Source organism: Penicillium crustosum (genome assembly GCF_028827405.1).
Source record: "Penicillium crustosum strain IBT 35664 chromosome Unknown utg000001l_segment0_segment0, whole genome shotgun sequence".
NCBI classification, from domain to species: Eukaryota; Fungi; Ascomycota; class Eurotiomycetes; order Eurotiales; family Aspergillaceae; genus Penicillium; species Penicillium crustosum.
Window position 1 is genome coordinate 1,179,178 of NW_026623122.1, and position 19,283 is coordinate 1,198,460.

At 48.5% G+C, this 19,283-nt stretch overlaps 7 protein-coding genes across 7 annotated transcripts; 1 reads left to right on the forward strand and 6 right to left on the reverse strand.

Annotated features, from left to right (window-relative positions):
- Positions 1-192: 192 nt before the first annotated feature.
- Positions 193-1,773, reverse strand: N7487_000448 (putative clock controled protein (Ccg-8); the record flags this gene model as incomplete). The annotated part of the gene is made up of 2 exons (XM_056868196.1): positions 193-1,412; positions 1,521-1,773. 2 exons carry the CDS (start codon positions 1,771-1,773, stop codon positions 193-195), a joined length of 1,473 nt encoding a protein of 490 aa, XP_056732980.1.
- Positions 1,774-3,211: 1,438 nt separating this feature from the next.
- N7487_000449 (RNA dependent RNA polymerase) lies at positions 3,212-7,559 on the reverse strand (the record flags this gene model as incomplete). Its single annotated transcript, XM_056868197.1, has 2 exons — positions 3,212-4,221; positions 4,280-7,559. The coding sequence occupies 2 exons, from the start codon at positions 7,557-7,559 to the stop codon at positions 3,212-3,214; spliced, it is 4,290 nt and encodes a 1,429-aa protein (XP_056732981.1).
- A 716-nt stretch (positions 7,560-8,275) lies between these two features.
- N7487_000450 (putative amino acid permease) lies at positions 8,276-10,142 on the reverse strand (the record flags this gene model as incomplete). Its single annotated transcript, XM_056868198.1, has 5 exons — positions 8,276-9,518; positions 9,582-9,742; positions 9,793-9,799; positions 9,864-9,921; positions 9,974-10,142. The coding sequence occupies 5 exons, from the start codon at positions 10,140-10,142 to the stop codon at positions 8,276-8,278; spliced, it is 1,638 nt and encodes a 545-aa protein (XP_056732982.1).
- A 197-nt stretch (positions 10,143-10,339) lies between these two features.
- N7487_000451 (aromatic alcohol reductase) lies at positions 10,340-12,065 on the reverse strand. Its single transcript, XM_056868199.1, has 4 exons — positions 11,947-12,065; positions 11,598-11,882; positions 11,208-11,534; positions 10,340-11,136 (listed from the first exon to the last, which is right to left on the reverse strand). The coding sequence occupies exons 1-4, from the start codon at positions 12,028-12,030 to the stop codon at positions 10,759-10,761; spliced, it is 1,074 nt and encodes a 357-aa protein (XP_056732983.1). The 5' UTR covers positions 12,031-12,065; the 3' UTR covers positions 10,340-10,758.
- Positions 12,066-14,453: 2,388 nt separating this feature from the next.
- On the reverse strand, positions 14,454-15,395 carry N7487_000452 (uncharacterized protein; the record flags this gene model as incomplete). The annotated part of the gene is made up of 1 exon (XM_056868200.1): positions 14,454-15,395. The coding sequence occupies one exon, from the start codon at positions 15,393-15,395 to the stop codon at positions 14,454-14,456; it is 942 nt and encodes a 313-aa protein (XP_056732984.1).
- An 850-nt stretch (positions 15,396-16,245) lies between these two features.
- Positions 16,246-16,971, forward strand: N7487_000453 (uncharacterized protein; the record flags this gene model as incomplete). Its single annotated transcript, XM_056868201.1, has 1 exon — positions 16,246-16,971. The coding sequence occupies one exon, from the start codon at positions 16,246-16,248 to the stop codon at positions 16,969-16,971; it is 726 nt and encodes a 241-aa protein (XP_056732985.1).
- A 723-nt stretch (positions 16,972-17,694) lies between these two features.
- On the reverse strand, positions 17,695-18,693 carry N7487_000454 (putative carbonyl reductase; the record flags this gene model as incomplete). The annotated part of the gene is made up of 3 exons (XM_056868202.1): positions 17,695-17,937; positions 17,997-18,379; positions 18,441-18,693. The coding sequence occupies 3 exons, from the start codon at positions 18,691-18,693 to the stop codon at positions 17,695-17,697; spliced, it is 879 nt and encodes a 292-aa protein (XP_056732986.1).
- Between the last annotated feature and the right edge of the window lie 590 nt (positions 18,694-19,283).

Consider the following 19,283-nt stretch of genomic DNA (forward strand, 5'->3'; position numbering starts at 1 on the left):
ATTTTCCTATCACTCCAGACGGAATGAAGATAGCGAAAAGGATATCAATCATAAAAAAAAAAAAAAAAAAGAAAGAAAAAGGGGGAAAAATCCCACAAGAGAAAGACATAAGAGAACTGCCGAGATAAGAGGCAAGAGGTGACAGAAATTGAAAATATGTAAAGAGAGACGAGAGAAAGATCTCGGGCGACATCATACTTTCTCCATTCCGGACATCGAGACATCGTCTTGAATCGCATTCTCTGGGAGAGACTGCTTGATATCCATGCCATATGGCTGAGCGTCGGAGGAAGATTCACCCTGCTTCTCTGGCACGTCGGATGAAGCTCCGTTCTCGGGTCGTTTTCGGCCGAGCCGCTCGCACCAGTGCTCAGCACTGACCAATGTGTCATTGACGACACCGCTAACTTGCGCCATCATGTCTAGACCCTCTTGGGCCAGTACCAGGATGCGATGAGCACTGACTGTGGCATCGGAGGCAGCAGCTGGGGAGTCTGGTGGTGGCTGCGATGTGGATGCAACCTGGAAGCGGTGCGGCAGAGACGTCAAGTGTCGACGCACTAGATGGCGGGCATTTTCTGGCAGGGCACCTCCTGCATACTTGGAAACAACATCCACTACTTGTTTCAAGGTCGATAGTACATCGGCCTTGACAGCTTGGATGCGCTGGATAAGCAACGAGGCATTTTCTTGCCCACTGTCTCCTGCCTCCATATCCGACGGTGATCGCGCTTTGTGGTTTTCCCACTCGTTGACAGCACTGTGTAGTGCTACAATGGATTTGCCTAATCGACCGTTTGCCCATCGAAGCCAAGTTAGACAATATTGCAGACTGCGCAACGATTCATCGCTCATGGCCACTCCGAGTCCAGAAGTCGAAATAACTAGTCGGCTTTGCCATGTCGGCTCAGAACGTCTTCCTGGTTTCTCTTCGTAGTGAGGAGACCTCACTTCGTCGTATGGCGGGAGCGACTCTTCCATGGAAAGATCGGACGAGCTTCGTGTTCGCGGTGGGTGAGCTGAGCCGTCCGGTCCCTTCTCCCCATTCATCGTTCGCGGCGACACATTCCCATCCATCTTTCGTCGCTTATTGATGTGTTTTGAGTCTTCGCTTGTCGAATCTCGCCGCTGTAGCGCCCAACGGAGACCGCTCTCGACACCAGTCTTGCGGCCTACCGTGCCGACGGTGTTCGCGACAGGTGATCCAATATTGCGCTCGATGAACTCAGCACCAGACTTGAATCGCGGCGAGTATGATTTCGAGGTGGCGTAAGCAGAAACCGAGCCATTTATGGCAGAGGAGATAAGTGGATGGGAAGAAGTTAGCAGAGACAATAGTGGCTCTGGTTGCGGTGGGTCCGGTGAAGTGACGGGCAGGGATTGTCGCGCTGTTCGAGGAGATTGTCCGAAATCTATTGTTGAGATTAGTTGAAGGTCCGTCGCACATGAATCCTAATCCAGCGAAAACCGAAAGTTGCGACACTCTAAGTGGGCTGGTTCGGGATATCAGAGCCACGTACCGGAGCGAAGCCCCTCAAGGGCCTGCGCAGCTTCAAGATCATCCATCGATAATACACTGGCAGCTCGACGAGATCGATCTTCTGCTTTATCGACATCCATCACAGATGGATGAGCATTATGATAAGGCGGAGTCGTAAGTGATGGGGCGAGGTTACTTGTAAGCGCGGAGGGGAGCGAATTGGTCGAGCTCAGACTTGTGGCGTTTATCTTTCGGATAGGTGATTTTGGCCTAGCGGCTTTTGGAGGTTCCATGGCGGGTCATAGATCGTCCATAGAGAGAGAGAGTAGTGAACCCCAAGACGTCGGAGTTTCGCATCGTATCGTCTTTCACGTGAAAAAGTGTCACTTATCCACTAGTCTCGATTAGGAAGGAAGATGAGGTAATCACATTCCCACGGTACCTGCTCGGCCATACATTCTACTATAGCTGCCGATGTACCTTTTCTCATCACATGTCAAATCTCTCGTTGTCCCAACAAACTCGCATCTATTCGCCCTTCTTGGCACTTCGATCTTACCGAAAATGATTATTTTACCTGTGATGTGATATGAAAACTCTGAAGTCACCGACAATTGTGTCCTGCGTACACCGTACGATGTACTTTGTAGTGCCAACGCGTCTGCCTATGGAGCTTTTCACTATGTAGTCGATTCCTATTTCGCGAGTATACCCGCCACAACACATAGATAGTATGATATGGAATAAACACATCACACATCGGTCCTACGGAGAAGAATCCATGATTCCGGAAAAGGCACCACGAACCCCTCCGGAGTTCATCATTTCCCTATGTCATAGTACTTCCATTTTTACCGTTGCTAATAATGGTAACTTGACTAGTACCTCTGTATGCATGTACCCCAACATGCGCTAGGATAGGCTAGGATATGCTCGACAGGTCAAATACGAGACCGAAAACGATCGCTCTTAATCCCTGACACCTTTTCTCCACGAACTACAACGTATGTTGTAGACGTTGCAGTTCTAGTTATGCATTGTGCTTGGTTCCCTGTGTCGGTTGCACACCTTTTCCCCCCCTTACTCCATACGGAGTACGTTGTCCGCATGTACTGTACTATGTAGATTGACATTGTCCCGGAAGACGTTGCTCCGTCCTATCATGTGCCTATACATGTATGGAATATGATTTATTGGCCTTTAACCTGCGAGTCCCATTTACCGCTCTGTTGGCCGGTACGAAATGTACTTAAGAGCCTGATTTCTCTTGACGATATTAATGTATTTTAATATTGGGCACAACAGCCCAAATATGGTCTTTGTTTCAGTCTATAGGCCCAATCTTATATTTGTTGGGCGATATACTACCCGTTTCGGCTTGAGCACGGCATGTGATGTGGGGAGTGTTTTAGCATTTGACTTTTGAGGACTAGGATGAACTCTGCTTAATAGTCTTTTAGGCAAAAGTCCGATGGTATGTATGATATGTTAAAAGTACTCTATATTAGGTACAACATGTGATTGGGGCTGTCTATCAACTCTAACATATGCAAAAATAACAAGGTATCTATCTCATGCTATGTTCAACGATCACAGACATCACAAGAAAATATCGCTCAGGTTCAAAATAGGCAAAATAAAATGCAGGGTCGTTGTTGGCATCACTCTCTCACATTACATGGACAATTTGTCCTCCAATCCGATCATCGTAATATGACCAACCAGTTCCTTTCAAGAGGATAGCATGGCTTCAATGGCTTCTCCGTCTTCATACTCATCTACATAATCGGTCTCATCTACTGGGAATTCGTTGGCCGTGAGATGTGCCACCATTTTCTGATTCACTTGGTAGCAGGCGACCACCTCATTGATGACAAGGCGGGATGGGGAGGCGGACGCCTTGATCTCGCACAATGTCTCGCCGAAGGAATGGAGAATAAACCGAGAGTTTGGACATCGACGGTAGGTGTACGAAGCTACCAGCCGTTGCCACTCATTGCGGCTGTTTTGCCAAGTGTGGATGAGCGGGTGTTTGCCCGCATTGGGCGGAGGGAGCGCAGCTGCATTCTCGGCAGCTTGACGGGATATAGCAGAGAACTCATCGCCAGTAGAAGCAGAGTGCCCCTGATTCCACTGCTTGTACAGTTCGTCTATCGACCTCTTGACTTCACCAAGTGCGTCTTTCAACTCTTGACCGTGCTCAGAGTTGCTCTTCGATGCTTCATTGGCTTCACTCCACGGACGAATGAGGTCATCATCGAGCTGGTTTTGGCTATCGTTCTCGGGGAACGCCTCGTTGAGACCCGAGAGAATTCTGCGAAGCTCCGACTGTGCGACGTTAAACGTGAGGTAGTCGACAATATTCGACGGTTTGGACCTACGCTCCGGGTTCCGATATGCGGGAAGCGCACGTTGCTCAGGGCTAATGGTTTTGCGGTATTTTTTCCAGGCTTGCTCTGAAAGATGAACTCCACCTTTCCGGCCATCCACAAGGTGACCCAGAAGACAGGCTAGCTCTTTCGCTTTCGGAAAGCCGACCGACTCATCGTATGCCAGTTTCTCATGCTCGAAGGTACATCGTCCCAGGTTTGAGAGGTTGAGGTTGAAATCAAACACACTTTCCAAAAAGTCTTCCGTCGACTTCAGGGAAGCCATCGGAACGGAGTGTTTCGTGAGCCCGTAATACTCTGCGGAATATTTATCTGAGGGCATTGGAGAATTTTGGAACCCCTCGACAATCACTGGATCCCAGCAGATCCACGGCTTATCGCCATCGTAATCCCCCCCCGGAGAGCATACCGGCTAGAGGAAAAGTCCCTGTGGTGGGAAAGACAATCACATCTTTAAAATGACGTAGTTCAGTCTTCCACACGGCTTTGCGCCGTTGAATATCAGACGGTAAATGGGCTGGAACTCGGCCTACAAGAACATCTACCCCATCGAGTAGGTTGTCTTCAAACTGCCCCTGTGGATCCCGCCAGTTATTGGAGAACCCAAAGTGAACTTCCCCCGGTCCGAGAACTCCATATGGGTCTGCAATGCAGTACGCATAGGTCGAGAGCGGGACCTGGATCTTGAGTTCTTCGACATGTCGCCCAAGAAGCCATGTCAAGTATTTGCGGATCTTCATCCGGAGGGGAAAAAAGTCGCGTGGGGCAAAGCCAGCCTCCGAGAAACGGATGATGGATTCCGCATCACTAGTCACCCACTGCTCTAATCGTCGTGCTTTGCCAGTTCCATCCTCGCCGGAGAGTCTAAGCTTCTGGAGTAGGGCTCGACAAACCACAGGACTGTTTGACCGGAGAACTTCCAGGAAGTCGTCATAAAGACTCTGCATACCGTCACGCGTGAGTTTAGCAATATACTCCTTTACATTCCCTCCATATTCCAGAATTGCAAGAAGCTGGATATTGAGGTCAACAGGGTGCAATGGCTTAGCCCAGTTGACTACTTCAAACGTCAACTTCTCCTCGTCAACTGGGTCAGCCCATTCCCGTGGATGAGGGTGTATTTTCAACTGTGAGTCCGAGATCTGAATCCAGATGCCATCGTCGTTCAAGGAAGTAATACTAGACCGGTGGCAATCAACCATCCAGAGGCCCTTAGCACCTGCCATTCTGCCCTGGAAGCAACTAGGCGTGGCGGTGGTTATGCCCAATTGATCGCAAATTTGGTTCGCAAGAGTCCTCGAAATCAAAGCACATCCATCATTCATGGCAGTGCGGGTTGGATCATCTCTCAAGCGAAGCACTTGCGTTGGCTTTAACTTGACTGTCGCAAACGTCTTCGATAAGCCTAGAGATATACGCTGGAAGAGCTTACAATTGCTTTGATTCGCATTCGCAGTCTTGGGCATATGCCATTCCAGCAAAGCATCTACACTCATCGGAGTATAGCTGTCATTTTGCTGTCCAGGAGGGGCCACCACTGGGGTTATCTGATACCCGTGATCGAAGTCGTCGCCATCAATGGCGAACAGCTCAACCCGAAACCGAGACTCACCCTTGACTTTTCGCTTGGTCTTTACTTCTTCGACATAGAAAGCTCGCCATGTTCGTCCGAGGAGATAATGATCATTCCTTGTGAGCCAGGAAGCAATGCTCTCACGAAGGACTGATGGGTAAGAAGGTTGTTTCTGATGGGTTGGAGGCTGATCTGGGGCTGGAATGGTAAGAGTGAGGAATCTATCAGATCCAAATCTTCGGTGGAACCGACACGTCTGCTCTAGCTTGAGCGGGTTGAGTCTCAATTTGAAAATACCCGGCTCAGACTGATTACACCAGTTCAATTCTCCTGACAGTATCACTACCTCTGAGTGCTTATCTGATTTGAAATTACCAACAGCTGCATCCCAGGCCCGGCGTGGCGATTTCTCTGGCAAGGGATGACCATAACGTCGACCAAGTCCGCCGACCCACGACCAGAAATCATCTTGGGTGTTGAAGGTAATACGGTTGCCAACGAGTATTTGCTTGAAGGGAATTCTCCACGCGCGTCCGATGCGTTCTAGCTCATATCGGAATCGCAACGGAATTGTCGCTGAGAAGGATTCTTCTGCCGAAAATGGGCCATAGGACAGGAGTTCATCAACAAACTCCTGTTTAAGGGAATACTCCGTCTCTGCGGGGTCTCCATTTACCATCATAGAGATAGCAGCAGCATCCACACTCCTTTGCATCTCGTCGCTAGCCATATACCCGACGACGGAGTCTGCATATGTCGATTGCGTATCCATTGGCTCAGTCATGTCTGTCATGACGGTATCAAATGATTGCTCCATGCTAGTATCGCGAGACATAAACGCCGACGAAGTAATCGTGGTTGAAAATCTGGTGTTGGCTGAATGCACCATATTGTTACGCTTCGATTCATCGGATGCTGCACTAAGCTTTTCAAATAACGTAGGCTTCTTAAACCCAACATCTTCCTCAGTAGGAGAACTTTCTTTGTTGAAGCTGCTGCCAAACCCAAATGATCGAAGATCCATCTGTTTCAACGGCGATTGGGAGGGTGATTTTTTGGCCGATGTTGGGGTTTTAGATGGAGATCGGACAGATCCAGGGTTCCTCGCGGGTGATTGGGCAGCCACTAGAGTCTTTGCTGGCCACGAAGTGCTCGTTGATTTCCTCGTCGGAGTTGGAACATTGCCTTGAGGCTTGGGTTGTGATTTAGTGACCACTTCCCAAGGGAGCGAGTGGTGATTCCCTTGGCCCTGCACGGGTTGTACCTTCGCTGGCGGAGGGAAGGTCATCGAATACTTGGCCGGGGAATGGTAGTCCCTTTTGTTATGTCCAGGCAACTGAATGGGTCCATCGTTTCTTCCAGGAGACGGATGAACTAGAATTTTTGCTGGCGATGCAATTCCCACCGGTCCCCGCGCAGGAGACTGAATTGTTCGATGACTACTAACCGGCAAACTGGCAGTCCCAGAGACCCTCCAAGATGATCCTTGGAAGGCAGTTTGTACCATCTCTCCATCCCCGTTCTTCCCCAAAGGGGACTGAGCTAGCACAGATCCTTTCACGGGGGAGTTCGGTGCGGTGTGAAAGTGTTCGTCTTCATCTTCATTATCAAGCCTTTGTTTTTTTGGTGATAAGCCCTGAGCATCTGCAATAGAATTAGCCGCAAACCTTTTTTTCGTGTTTATCACACGACCATTTGCCAAAAGATATTCCTCGTCTTTCATAAGCGCTAGCAGCTGCTTCATACACATGTCCTTCTCGGGGCCAGTAAGCGAGAGCGGAAGCGCGGGTTCCTCGCTCTGGTGTCGTTGGCTTGCCCGACGATCTGCATCGGCCCGATAGTTAGGGTTCTGGGCATGGCCAGGGCCGGCCAACGGCAGGTTCCCGCGGACCCATTCTTCGAGGTTGCCAATTAGACTTCTCTTGTCAACCTTGTTATTGAAGAACAACGGGCGGATATGCTTGTAGATCTGACTGGGGAGGCTGGTATTTCTCTCTCTTGCCAAAGGGGATTCAATCCCAGGGAGGGGAATCTCGAGGCCAAATTTGACGTTCACTCTTGTGATAAAAGTGCGGAAATCCTCCTTTTGATGTTGAGGGGTAGTGGGATAAACCATGTTCGTGTGAGGAATTTAGAGTAAGGAGCTTTCATTCAACCCAAGAGAAAGCACGGATACTGTTCTGTTGGAGCGTTGGAAGAAAAATGATGACCAGGTCCGACTGCATCCGAGGGTTCTTTTGTTAGTCTCATGCGAAGGCATGGGGGGGTATAGGTAAACAAACCGCAGATGTATTGGGATTCTTATGAATAGTGTTACAATAATCGGGAATGAGGAACTGAGGGGGACGAGGATCTTAAATCAGCAGAATGTCTTACTTGACTCGTCAACCTTGGAAGTTCTACTACTCCGTATATGGAGCAAGTCCACGGGTGGTTGCTGCGCAAAAGAACTGTTTACCCGCGCCAACTTCGGGTAGCTGCTATTAGCGTCCCCCACTTGACCTGTCACCGCACCAATTATACTATTTTACATATCAAGGATTCGGGGCTCCATATGGAGTGGTGTCTTAGATGTTTCCAGGTCAATCACACAGACCCTGCTAAGAATTGAGAAGCATGGGTTATTCGGCAGGGCATACTGGATACTGGACGAAGAATGGAACTTGAAGCTAAAGTTCGTACCTAAATGTAGGCACAGAATAGACATTCAGGAGAATATAGTGAATAGTAATTGCTTTTTCCCCGTTGATCAACAACGACGATCGAGAACCTTGGACCCCAAGGACGGACCAGAATGGCCCATAGAATGATAGCTTCAATCACCGGTTTCCTTCAGCTGTGGCCCTCTCCTCTCTCATTCTCCGGCTCAATCTTGTCTGTCCATAGATCAGCCTCCTTGGGGTCAACACGTTTACTATGAACAGCGAGCTTGTAGCCAACCATCAAGATGATGTAGACAGGAATGCTGATATACGAGGCAATGAAAGATTTGACGTCGAACGTCCGAACACCTGCGTCGAAACTGAAGGAGTCGAAGACAATGGTGACAGAGATGAACAAACAGAGAATGAGAGCCAAACATGTTCCAGGCAGACCGAATCGAGCTCTAAAGGCTAGAGCTTTGTCGGGAATGCCTTGAGCTTTTCGTGCTCGCACAAAGGATATATGGGTGACGAGAATTGAAATCCACGTGAGCAACCCGAGCATTGTAACCATATCCACAAAGTATCCAAAGACAACAGTTGAGTCTTGGCGGACGTTAAGATATGCCAATGTTGCAATTGACGAGCACACAGCCAAAGCATAGATCGGGACGCCTCTAGGGGTAGTGCGTGATAGGAAACCAGGGGCACGGTGCTTCACTGCAAGATCGCACATTGCCTTGGTTGCCAAATAGAGATCGTAGTCTGCGATTGACAGGACGAACAACAGTATGCATGCATTCAACAAGTCCGGTAGCACGGATATGCCTGCCAAATATAAAGCTGCAACAAATGCTGATGCGGCAGCCTCGTGGGAGGCATCAGTAGAAAATACCACAGTAGCCGAGTCCTGAGGGACAATCATCCCGAGAAGAGTGATTGCTAGCAGGTGAAAGACCATGATTCGATAAAAGGTATTCTGGATAGCCCTCGAGGTAGCCTTTCGAACGTTCGGGAAGTGAGCCATGCCAGATCGCTCGCTTCCGATGTACGCAAACGTGGCAGATGACATCGTCGAGCAGGTTATGTAGAACTTCTCCAGCAACGCGTTATCATGATGGGGCTTAACGCCGAAAGCACCGGGGTACGACCCATATCGAAATCCTTTGATATCTTGATCTGGGCCCCCTCCCAAGGCAATGACGGTGGAAAGTATCATGAGTCCAAGCATAACGACAAGCTTGAATGAAGAGACATAGAACTCGATTCTGCTCGGGAGGCGGTGATTGATGAAGTTGAGAGTCACAATGACCGAAAGGAAAACTGTGATCCAGATACCGGGATTAACTCGCTCCGCACTGACCCAATACGAGACTACCAGCGCTGCGGCTGTGAGCTGGTTCGGTGTGACAACAGCATATTTCAGCCAAAATCTATGGGCGTGGTCAGAAATCGGAGCAAGTGAAACGCAGCTCTCGTCGCGAAGGAGGACTTACATCCAGCCCAAACTGAATCCGAGTGCAGGATGACAAAATCGAACGGCTTGATCTGCGACGGTATATGGTTTCGGTAACCATGAACCCACCTCGCCCAAGGCGGAGAGGACGAGGTAAACGGCGAATCCGACGATGGTGTAGGAGATTATTATAGCTGCCGGCTATAACAGATCAATATCTTCGACAGTGAGGCTCCTAGAGAATGACTTACGCCGCTCCTATGTTGGAGTCAACGTCGTTCAGCATCGAAGAGATTCGCAGGATATGAGGAACCAATCTTACATGGACAATGCTCTGCCAGTACCAACCATCAAGCCCGTTCCAATTGCCGATCCGATGGCTGGAAGCCCGTGTTAGAATGTAGAACCTCGTACAGGGTGGGGGATACAGACTGATGATGCTGATTTGACGGGGTGTCAATGACCCGTATATATCAGTGAAGCCCAGAGCATGCTCATTCTGATGAACTTCCGGGGTAGTTTGTGAAGTCGGTGGCTCATCGCTGATGGGCCCCAGTTCGCAGGTAGAGGTTCGCGATCCCAGTCGGCGTCGGGGAAACATTTCCTATGGTGTATTTTAAAAACAAAAGTACGAATTTCTGGCCGACGGGACTAGGTAAAGCAAAAAGTTTGGTACCAGAAACGTGAATCAACGCGAATCAAAGATTAGAGATCGAGCGAGCAGCCCAGGGATGACCCGGGGGCGGGGTGATAATAGTTGTGCAAGTGCGAGTATGGGAAAGAACGAAGCACAACTGGTTGGGATCATAGATGATTGGGATATATTTTCTATATGCAGAAATCCCATCATGGGACAATCGAAATTGAATGGCATGAACAAAAAAATAGAAGCATTTCCTATGCCAGCCCTAAGGATTGCCACCAAGCCCATCGAGGAGGCATCAAAAGTAGCCAGCGTCTATCAAAGGCCATAAAATCACAAACGCCCAAAAAAGTTGTCGACACCCCCCAAAAAAAAAGCACCAGTCGGTTGCATACTGAGTTCCATAGCCCCGTCAAATGGGGTCAGAGGGGGAGGAGAGAGATGTCATGAAAGTCTTTGTCAAATATTCCCAAATGGCAGCGGTTCGGGGCAAGGCGTTTGTCTAGAACGGTCGCTTCCTGGGTGAGGCGGAGAGGTAACGCGAGATACGTAAAAGGGGTTCCTATTCATCAATTCATCGCGACATGAGCGAATCGCTCGACTCCGTGCGGGGGAATATGCGCGTGTAGAGGGAATCGCTGGACTCGGTACGTGGGAAGTGTCGTTGGTGCTTCCGTGAGATCACGCGATCGGTGTAGACACCCTTGGCGGCACCACGAATGACCGACTCGAGATATTCGCGGAAATCTGTAGGTTGGAATTCGGGGTACAGGTCCTGTGTAGTGTGGTAGCCGAGATACTTGGCGTACTCGGGGTTGTTGTCGCCGCGGATTCCCCAAGACAGCTGATATTCGGCCAGGTATCGCGGAATGAACTTGATTGGGTCGAAGGGGTAGGTTTCACTGGCTTGTCGGGCCGCCACGACTCTGCTGCAGATGGTTTCTTCGGGAATCTGTGCTCCGGAAAAAGGAAAAACGGTTAGCTACATTGACTCATTCCGAGTCAAGAGTCCGTGCAACTTACGTAGTTGCGATCGATCTTCTCCTCGCTGAGTTCCTCCATGAGCTCATAGATCTTGTTTTGCGAGGAGACCAGGTTGTAGGCGAGGATCTTCTTGTTCAAAGTGCGGGGGTCGGAGATGATCATAGCCATGTAGCGACCGATGTCTCGCAAGTCGGTCAGTGCTGTGGGCATGTTGCCATCACCAATAATTTCATCGTTGCCAGATGTCATGGCATAGTCGACACGGCCGGAGGGGAGGCGGGGGTAGGCGAGCTGGTACCACCAGCCGACATCGACGACGGTGTAGGGAAGCCACAACTGGCGGATCTGGTTGTAGACGATTTCTTTCTGTGCGTAGCAAAAGACTGATCAGCCCACTGACTTGAAATTACCGTGCCACATTGCTCATACCTCGTCACGCAACCACATGATACCACCCGGTGGGCAGACGGTGATGAAACCACATGGAACGAATCGCTTCACGCCAGTCTTTTTGGCAGCCTTGGCGAGAGGGATCTGGTCCTGTTGTTCGGCAGGACCGACACAGCTGATAACCACATCAATACCAGCCAACGCTTCGATGAGTTGCTCCTCTGGGGCCTTCAAGTCGCATTTCCGAATCTGGCATCCCCGATCCTGGAGGCGCGTGATAGCTGGCTTTTGGGCCGAGATAGGGCGAACAAGAGCGATGACCTCCTATATAGCGAAAATCGAAGCAATTAGTCTGGGGTCAATTGGTAGGCCTGAAAGCTGGACTTACAAAGTTACCGGTATCCAACAATCCGTTGGCGATAGAACCTCCGGTTTCACCCGCTGCTCCGACGAGCAAAACCTTGGTGGACATAATAAATCAAGTTAACCAAAATCGAGGATGGGTTGGGGGTCAAGTAAGACGTAAAAGGTAGGATTTGATGATGGAGGGGGAAGATCAAAAGGAAAGAGAGAAAGAGAAGCAGGGATTGGGTAACAGGTTTAGGACCTGACGACGTTATAAATTCCCAAAGGCTCAACCCACTTTCTCATCCGCAGCAGTGGGTCGGTGGATGTTCGTTCCCCTCGTTTTGAGGGGGAGATTTTTTTTCTTTCTTTTTTTCAATCTTGTGATTATTGCTCATGACTACTGATATTTTAACAAACATATATATTACTTTTCTATTCTGGTTTATATATACATATATATATATTATAAAACTCTGTTATATATATTCTGTAACATATACAGTCCGCCTTCACATCTTTACGGGCCGGTGATTCGGGAAAACCCTAATAGGTCGGCGACGTTACGTCATATGTTACGGCTTCCCGGTCAAAGGAGAATGGAATAATAATGATGTTGGGTGGCTATAGTATACAATAGAAACAATGTTATATATATATATAATTATATACACAATATGTAAAGCATTCATTTGAACCTAAACATATGTCTTTCCCTCCGATCAGGAGATGATGGACTGCCTCATTAGTTTGATCCGAAAGTACCTCGGAGACCCGTCAATCTTGTAGCTAGCAAGGACCCCTTTATGCCCCCTTGTTCGCCGTGCAGAATCTTGAATATCAACGTCACAAATCCCGATCTGCGTGGTCACAGCTCTCAAGTCAGGTTTCATACAGTCCCGTGGACGAGAGTGACGAAATGGCAAGGATTAGTCATTTGGGTTTCATTGGTGGCGCAGCGCCTCCTAAGAAAAACGGGGGGTTTGGGGGGCTTTGGGGCACCAATCATGGAGGGTTTATGGAGAATCCCTAGGGTTCCTATATGTTGGATACTACACGGGCTAATTGCTTGTGATCTCCCAAGACTGAGTCTTGGAAACCTTGGGAGTTGGTCAACGATAACCTTGTAATGGGCTAAGGAGGGGCGCAGCCACAACCGGGAGATCTGTGCCTGGCGTGTTTCCCCCTCCTTTTCCAACGGTATCAAAAGTCCAGTTCAACTTTTTGAGCCTTGGAACACTTTACTTTCCTTGTTCGCCTGCATCAATCTCTAGGATTTGGTGGGGTAAAGTTGCTCGAGTTTGGGGATTCTTCCCAAAGAAGTAACCAAAAGGGAAGATCTCGGGTCCGTCTGGTAATTTTCGCGGGGAATGCAGCACGATGGCACGGCCTAAGCATGGTGATGTTCTGGGCCCAAAACTCTTCTAGCCAATGTCATCACGCCGAAAATTGATCGTCGTTATGGGCGGCTAGTTGAAAGAAATGGCGAAAAGACTGGGGAATTGGAGAACTAAGAACTAGGCAAGGGCCAGCAAACCAGGAGCATCCGAGCAAAATTCAATTCTCGAATTCCTTTTGACTTCCCGAGTAATATGCACTGCAGACCAATAATGCCTCATAGCAGATCGACCCCAGCTTGGCCTCGGGCTGCTTTCATTTCAGCCGTTACTAGTCCAGATTAGGGTACAAAGTACCTAGGTACATACGCCTTGACGTTTTTGATTGTGACAAATTCCATTACTGCACGTGAGCCTATACGTTACCTATGTATAGATTCACTGAGAGATGTCGGCATACCTTCTATACGTCACTCTAACAGAATGAGCAAAATGATCCTGGAAATATCTATTTTGTTATTGCTTGGTGATGAAACTCGCCATGATTTGGATGCTGGGGGCCACAGGCTTAAGGTGCAAATAGGCAAGATCAAGCCTAGGAAGAAATTGATTATTTAGGGTCAAAATTTATTCTTCAAGTTCTTCGGGATTTGGGATCTACGCTTATTCTACGCTGACCAAAACTCCCAACTGGTCTGCGGTTCTTTCTTTTCGATGGGACACCAACCGTCGGTCATTGTGGTTAATTTGGCTTCCTCTTCATAGAATGATACGCATATAATTTTAAATTATTATTAGACTACAGTCTACTAGGTATATTGTTAACTTCACTTATCTTTCGCATCATATCACAAGATTTTCACGGTTGGAGAAACATGTAGGGACAGTATTAATACCGGGAGAGGGCGAGATCGACAAGGGCTAGGTATATTTCGCTTTTCATATGGGTAGGCATAAACAGGTCTCATCCCCATCTCCCTTGCTCTCTAAATTATCTCACCTTCGCCCCAGTTTGGTTTTACCTCTCTCATACTACTCTCTCACTCTCTCACTCTCCCTCCTCGATACCTCACTCACACAGACTATCATCCTAAACCCATATACATATATACATATGTACACTTCGTTTTATTTATATGCAGTGTTGTCAGTTTTATTCAAGTGAGAGTAGATACCTTTGATGATATTTTTCTCTAATAGAACCTTTAAATGGCTATACAGTAGTACCCGGCGAAGCGTTTAAAAAGGCCTCATGGCGTGCACCTTTTTCTCTGGCAATATCCATAATCTCCTCCTCTGTCAGATGCGGTCCGCATGGCTCATACCTGCAAGTCCTAACATGCACGCCCTTGTAGAAAATTTTGACTGTCCGCATTCTCTGTTCTTGTCTCTCGTCCATGATCTCAGCCCACCGGGCTGTCACTTCCGCGAGGTGTTTCGCTCGCCTTCTTTCTCCTATCCGCCATGCTGCAATCTGGTGGCCGATAGAGTTGCTCGGATCATGCCTCCATCCCACACCCCAGTCGGGGAATTCTGCAAGTGCTGTCTCGTCTTCGGCAGCGCACCTCCACTGCCAGTGGTTTAGTGCCCTAATATCATTCTTTGAGCGGCATAGATTAAGGATACTTCGGGGAGCGAGGTAGTGTTGGCGGATGTGGAAGTCCACTTGATAGTGGGCGAAAAGAACGGTGGCTTCATCTATTGGCTTTTTTGACTCAGCCTCGGCCTTTTTTAGAATGGTATCAATCTTGTCGTAGTAGCGTTGTTGTTGGGCGGGCGTAATATCATCCCAAAATGTTGCATTGTTATTCTGGTGGACTAATATGTCTGTGTCGAAGGGGGGTATAGAATCATTATCTGGTGTGCTTTTGTTGGCAAAGAAAGGTGGGTATTCCGAGGTGATATATGATCCGGCAGCAATGTCTGCATTTAACATGTATGGAATAATGTGCAGATCTCCACATTCGGTGCATTCGAGGGCATCCTGTAGAGCGGCGTTTTGCGGTGACTTGGACTTATCAGCAAATGGATCACATAGGAGCTGGTTGCTAGTGAGTAATCGTACAATCTTTTCCTTGGCAGCCTCTGTCCAGTTTTTCCTTGGTGTTAATTTGCGCTTGGTGACGCGGTTTGTATCTGGTATAGGAATTCCCATGGTGAATGGTTGCGTGAATGCCCGCGTGGTAGGGTTAAAGAGATAATTTGAATGAGGTATATGGAGAGTTTTTTGATCTGATAGAGGGACGAGAAAGGTGTGAGTGAAGAGTGATGCTGTTTGGCATGCACTTATACAATGTGTCAAAGGCCTTTGTGTCGATGTCGTGGACAAAGGAATAGAGAAAACAATAGATTCCATAATTCTAATTTAAATCAGGATCAACAAAAGATGCTTAGTATTAGACCCATTGATTCGAGTCAAAGAAAGAAAGCAAGAGGGGGTAAACAATGAATAGTGGAATACAACGAGATAGTTGGATATCCAAGGAGCCAACGTGTATGGGAGAGCTGTAGCATCAATCTAAATATAGGAAGCATTGAGAGGGCTCTTTCCAAGGGGTTTGCTATCCATGGATGACTTGTGGGCATGAAAGGTCATCTGGGGAAGGTGCAACTGAACCCCAGCGTGACTGCCCAGGTGGACATTGTGAATGAACATCGTGACTCTAGATCATTAGGTCAATACTTGTGTCTGTAACAATTTTGCAATTTAATTTGGGTATGTGTCGATATCAGTGATCGACTATACCTAGGTAAATACTCGCTATCTTGTTGTTTATAGGCACATTGATATTGGGTTATATTGCTCTGGGGGTGAACTATAGTAATATAATGAAAACATGTTTAATATCGACAGGTCTATCAGCCTATTGTCCAAATTCACAACAACTGTAAACGCAAGTTTGTGTTCCTCTTCGCTTTACTTCTTCTTCTGGCTCCTCTCCAGATCTTCTCATCCTCGTTAACGCGCGTTCACTTCTAGAAAATCCGCAATCAACAAATTCATTATGGCGGAAGCTTCTCTCGCCTTCCCGATGATTTGCCTCACCCTCTCATTCCTTTTTGTGGTTGCCGTCTACCATCCCTCGATTATGAGGTACCTCGGCGCCTTCTGCAATCGCATTATCCTGCTCGCGTACCAGCAAATTGCGCGCAAGCTCCTCAACCGTAATGCGATCAACCAAAACCTCATGCCCGAGGTAGGGTACGAGGCACTCCACCTCGATACCGAAGATGAGGAACGAGAAAGTCCGTCACCCCTCGCGACATCATCCACCCAAACACCTGACTACTATCGACACGATGAAGACCCTGCTCCCGACACATTCGACATCCTTCCAGAAAGCGATAGCGAGACAGAAATGGGCGCTCTCAGAAGGACCATCAGCTATGCTGGAGGCCCATACCGTCCGCGACGCTGGTCAGCCTTTGCCGAGCTGGCTGCCTTCTCCTCCACCCGCAGCCATTCACACAGTCCTTCTGGATCTTTAGTGTCCTCTGACGAGTATGACTCTGAATGGTCCAACTCCGCTATCAACGAGGCTGTCTTCGAGCCACGCAACCGAACCGATGAGATCCCCATCTGGGAATTCGAACTCGAGCGTCCTGTTTATAACGTTGATAGCGAAGATGAGGATGGAGGACCGATGGTCTGGCTAGATGAGGTTGTCGAGTGGACATCACAGGGAATCTTCGCTAGGGTTTCTCCGGATATCATGGATCGACAGAGATGAGCAGCAGATCAAAGTTCTGAGGGACAGATACAAAATTCACGGGCTTGGCAGAATGTCCGAGCACATGATGAGCTGAGCTGAGCTGAGCAATGAACTACCTTCCTATGTCACTATTCAAGATGACCTTTATGAAACCAACGTCATTTCAATCTGAAAGTTTCACTCTAGGAATGTATTTATGTTTCTGGGTATCTCGTAGGTTGTAGGTGGTATGGTAGTATGATCGAAGCAATAGGTCGACTCGGTCACATCCGTCTATGAGCCCTGTCACGCGTAGATCGCATTTCAGATGTCATTGGCGGGGCTTATCAACGCCACGCAAGGGATCGAGTCATTTCTTCCGACCAGAATACCCAGGATTCGGACATAAAGGTTTGTACATGAGATGGTCTCATAGCGTCATTGGCTCGGCAATCGCGCACAAACGGAAATTTGACTGGCCGTGCTGGTAATGGGAGGTGCTTCCGTCGGGGTCTTGCATTGGTGTGTTTTGGGCACCATCTTACCTTACCGGTCATTCATGATCCCTGCGTACTGAGTGGGGAGAAATGTTGCAAATACGATATTTTGATCTAGACTTGTCCATTTGTCCATCTGGTCTGTTTTTATCATTATGTTCGTCTATCATCACGTTTTAAATCAAAATCGCTGACATCAATATCTCCGAAATTTACCCTCCAGTCCAAAAATCCTGCTTTGTCTTTTATCCCGCTGAGAGAGAACTTAGGGAGCGCAGTAGCCACCATCGATAATGAGGTCGGCCCCGGTAGTGTAGCTGGAAGCATCGGAGGCAAGGTAGAGGTAGGCACCCTTCAGCTCGTGGGCTTGGCCCTCACGGCCCATGGGGATCTTGTCGCGCCAGATATTCTTGGTATCCTCGGCCACAAAGCTGGATATCTCAGTCGCGATGTAACCGGGGGATATGGTGTTGGCGCGAGCATAGCGGACCCATTCGACAGAAAGCGACTTGCCTGGGAAGTTGTTAGCAAGGTAATAAAGCTGATGGTGTCTAAATAACAACTTACAAAGATGGATGACGCCAACCTTAGCAGCGTTGTAGGCTGCTTGCACTGGGGGAAGTTGACAATGTGACCGCTCATAGAGGCAGTAGCAACGAAGCTTCCATATGTGAAGTTGGTGAGCTTGTTACCATTGGCATCAGTGCCCTCCTCTTTCTGGCGGCGCCAGTGATCAGCAGCAGCCTTGGCGCAATAGAAGGTACCGTCGAGATCAATGGAGACGACATCGCGGTAGTGGTCGAGGGGACCGTCTACCATGGGGCCCTGAGTCCAGGGAACACCGGCGTTCGCGATAAAGACGTCGAGGCGGCCATTGAAGTCCTTGACGACGTCGTTGACGGCCTTCTCTACAGCGTTTGCGTCGGTGACCTGAACCTGATAAGCCTTGGCTGTGAGAAATCGAGTTAAAATTATGTCGAGCCAATCACATTGTGTAGGTTCGTTACACACTCTGAACGCCGTATTGTTCAGCGATCTCAGCAGCCCTCTTGATACACTTAACATTGCTATTGTACCACATGGCCACATTGGCACCAGCCTCTGCAAGACCCTGAGCAACGGCCAAACCGATACCGGCACCAGCACCGGTAACAATGGCAGTCTTCCCCTTGAGGGAGAACATGCTCATGAGGCTGGGGTGCTCAGGAGCAGTGGTGTTGTTGTGGACAAAGAGTCCATTTTTGGTAATAGGGTTAGCAGCCATTATAATAATAGAAGAGTAGGCAGAGATAAAAGAAAAGTGAAAGTGAGAGGCAGATGCAAGGTCGGGCGACCTTAAATATGAAGCTTGTGAGGGGCAACTCTAGAAATTCCAAGATGATAGACGGTGAGTGATGCGCTGGCGGGGAAATCGGACCAGACCGTGGCCTTCCCTATGTATAGGTTGTGAGGAGGTGTGTTGCATTGTGCTTTGATGACACTGGTTATTATCCATAGTGGAGAATGGCAATATGCGCCCCAGATAATAATTTCACATAGAATGAGATACATCATATTTTTGTGTGGTCAGATACACCTGTTTTAAAAAGTCAGATCTGTCAGTTGAAGAGAGGGCTATACTCATCTGGGCATCCTCCCCCTTCCACATGAGGCGGTGAAAGTGAGAACTGGCGCACCTTAGGCCGTTTAACACGAAACATACACTCTACCCTTCCCTAGAAACGTACTGTCCAAGGCTTCAATGCGGATTGAAACCTATAATTCAAGCTACAGGGGACGAGTCTACTCCAAACGAATGCTGACTTGCCCCTTCTTCTGGGGAATGGCCAAGGATGCCGAAATCGCAAGGAAACT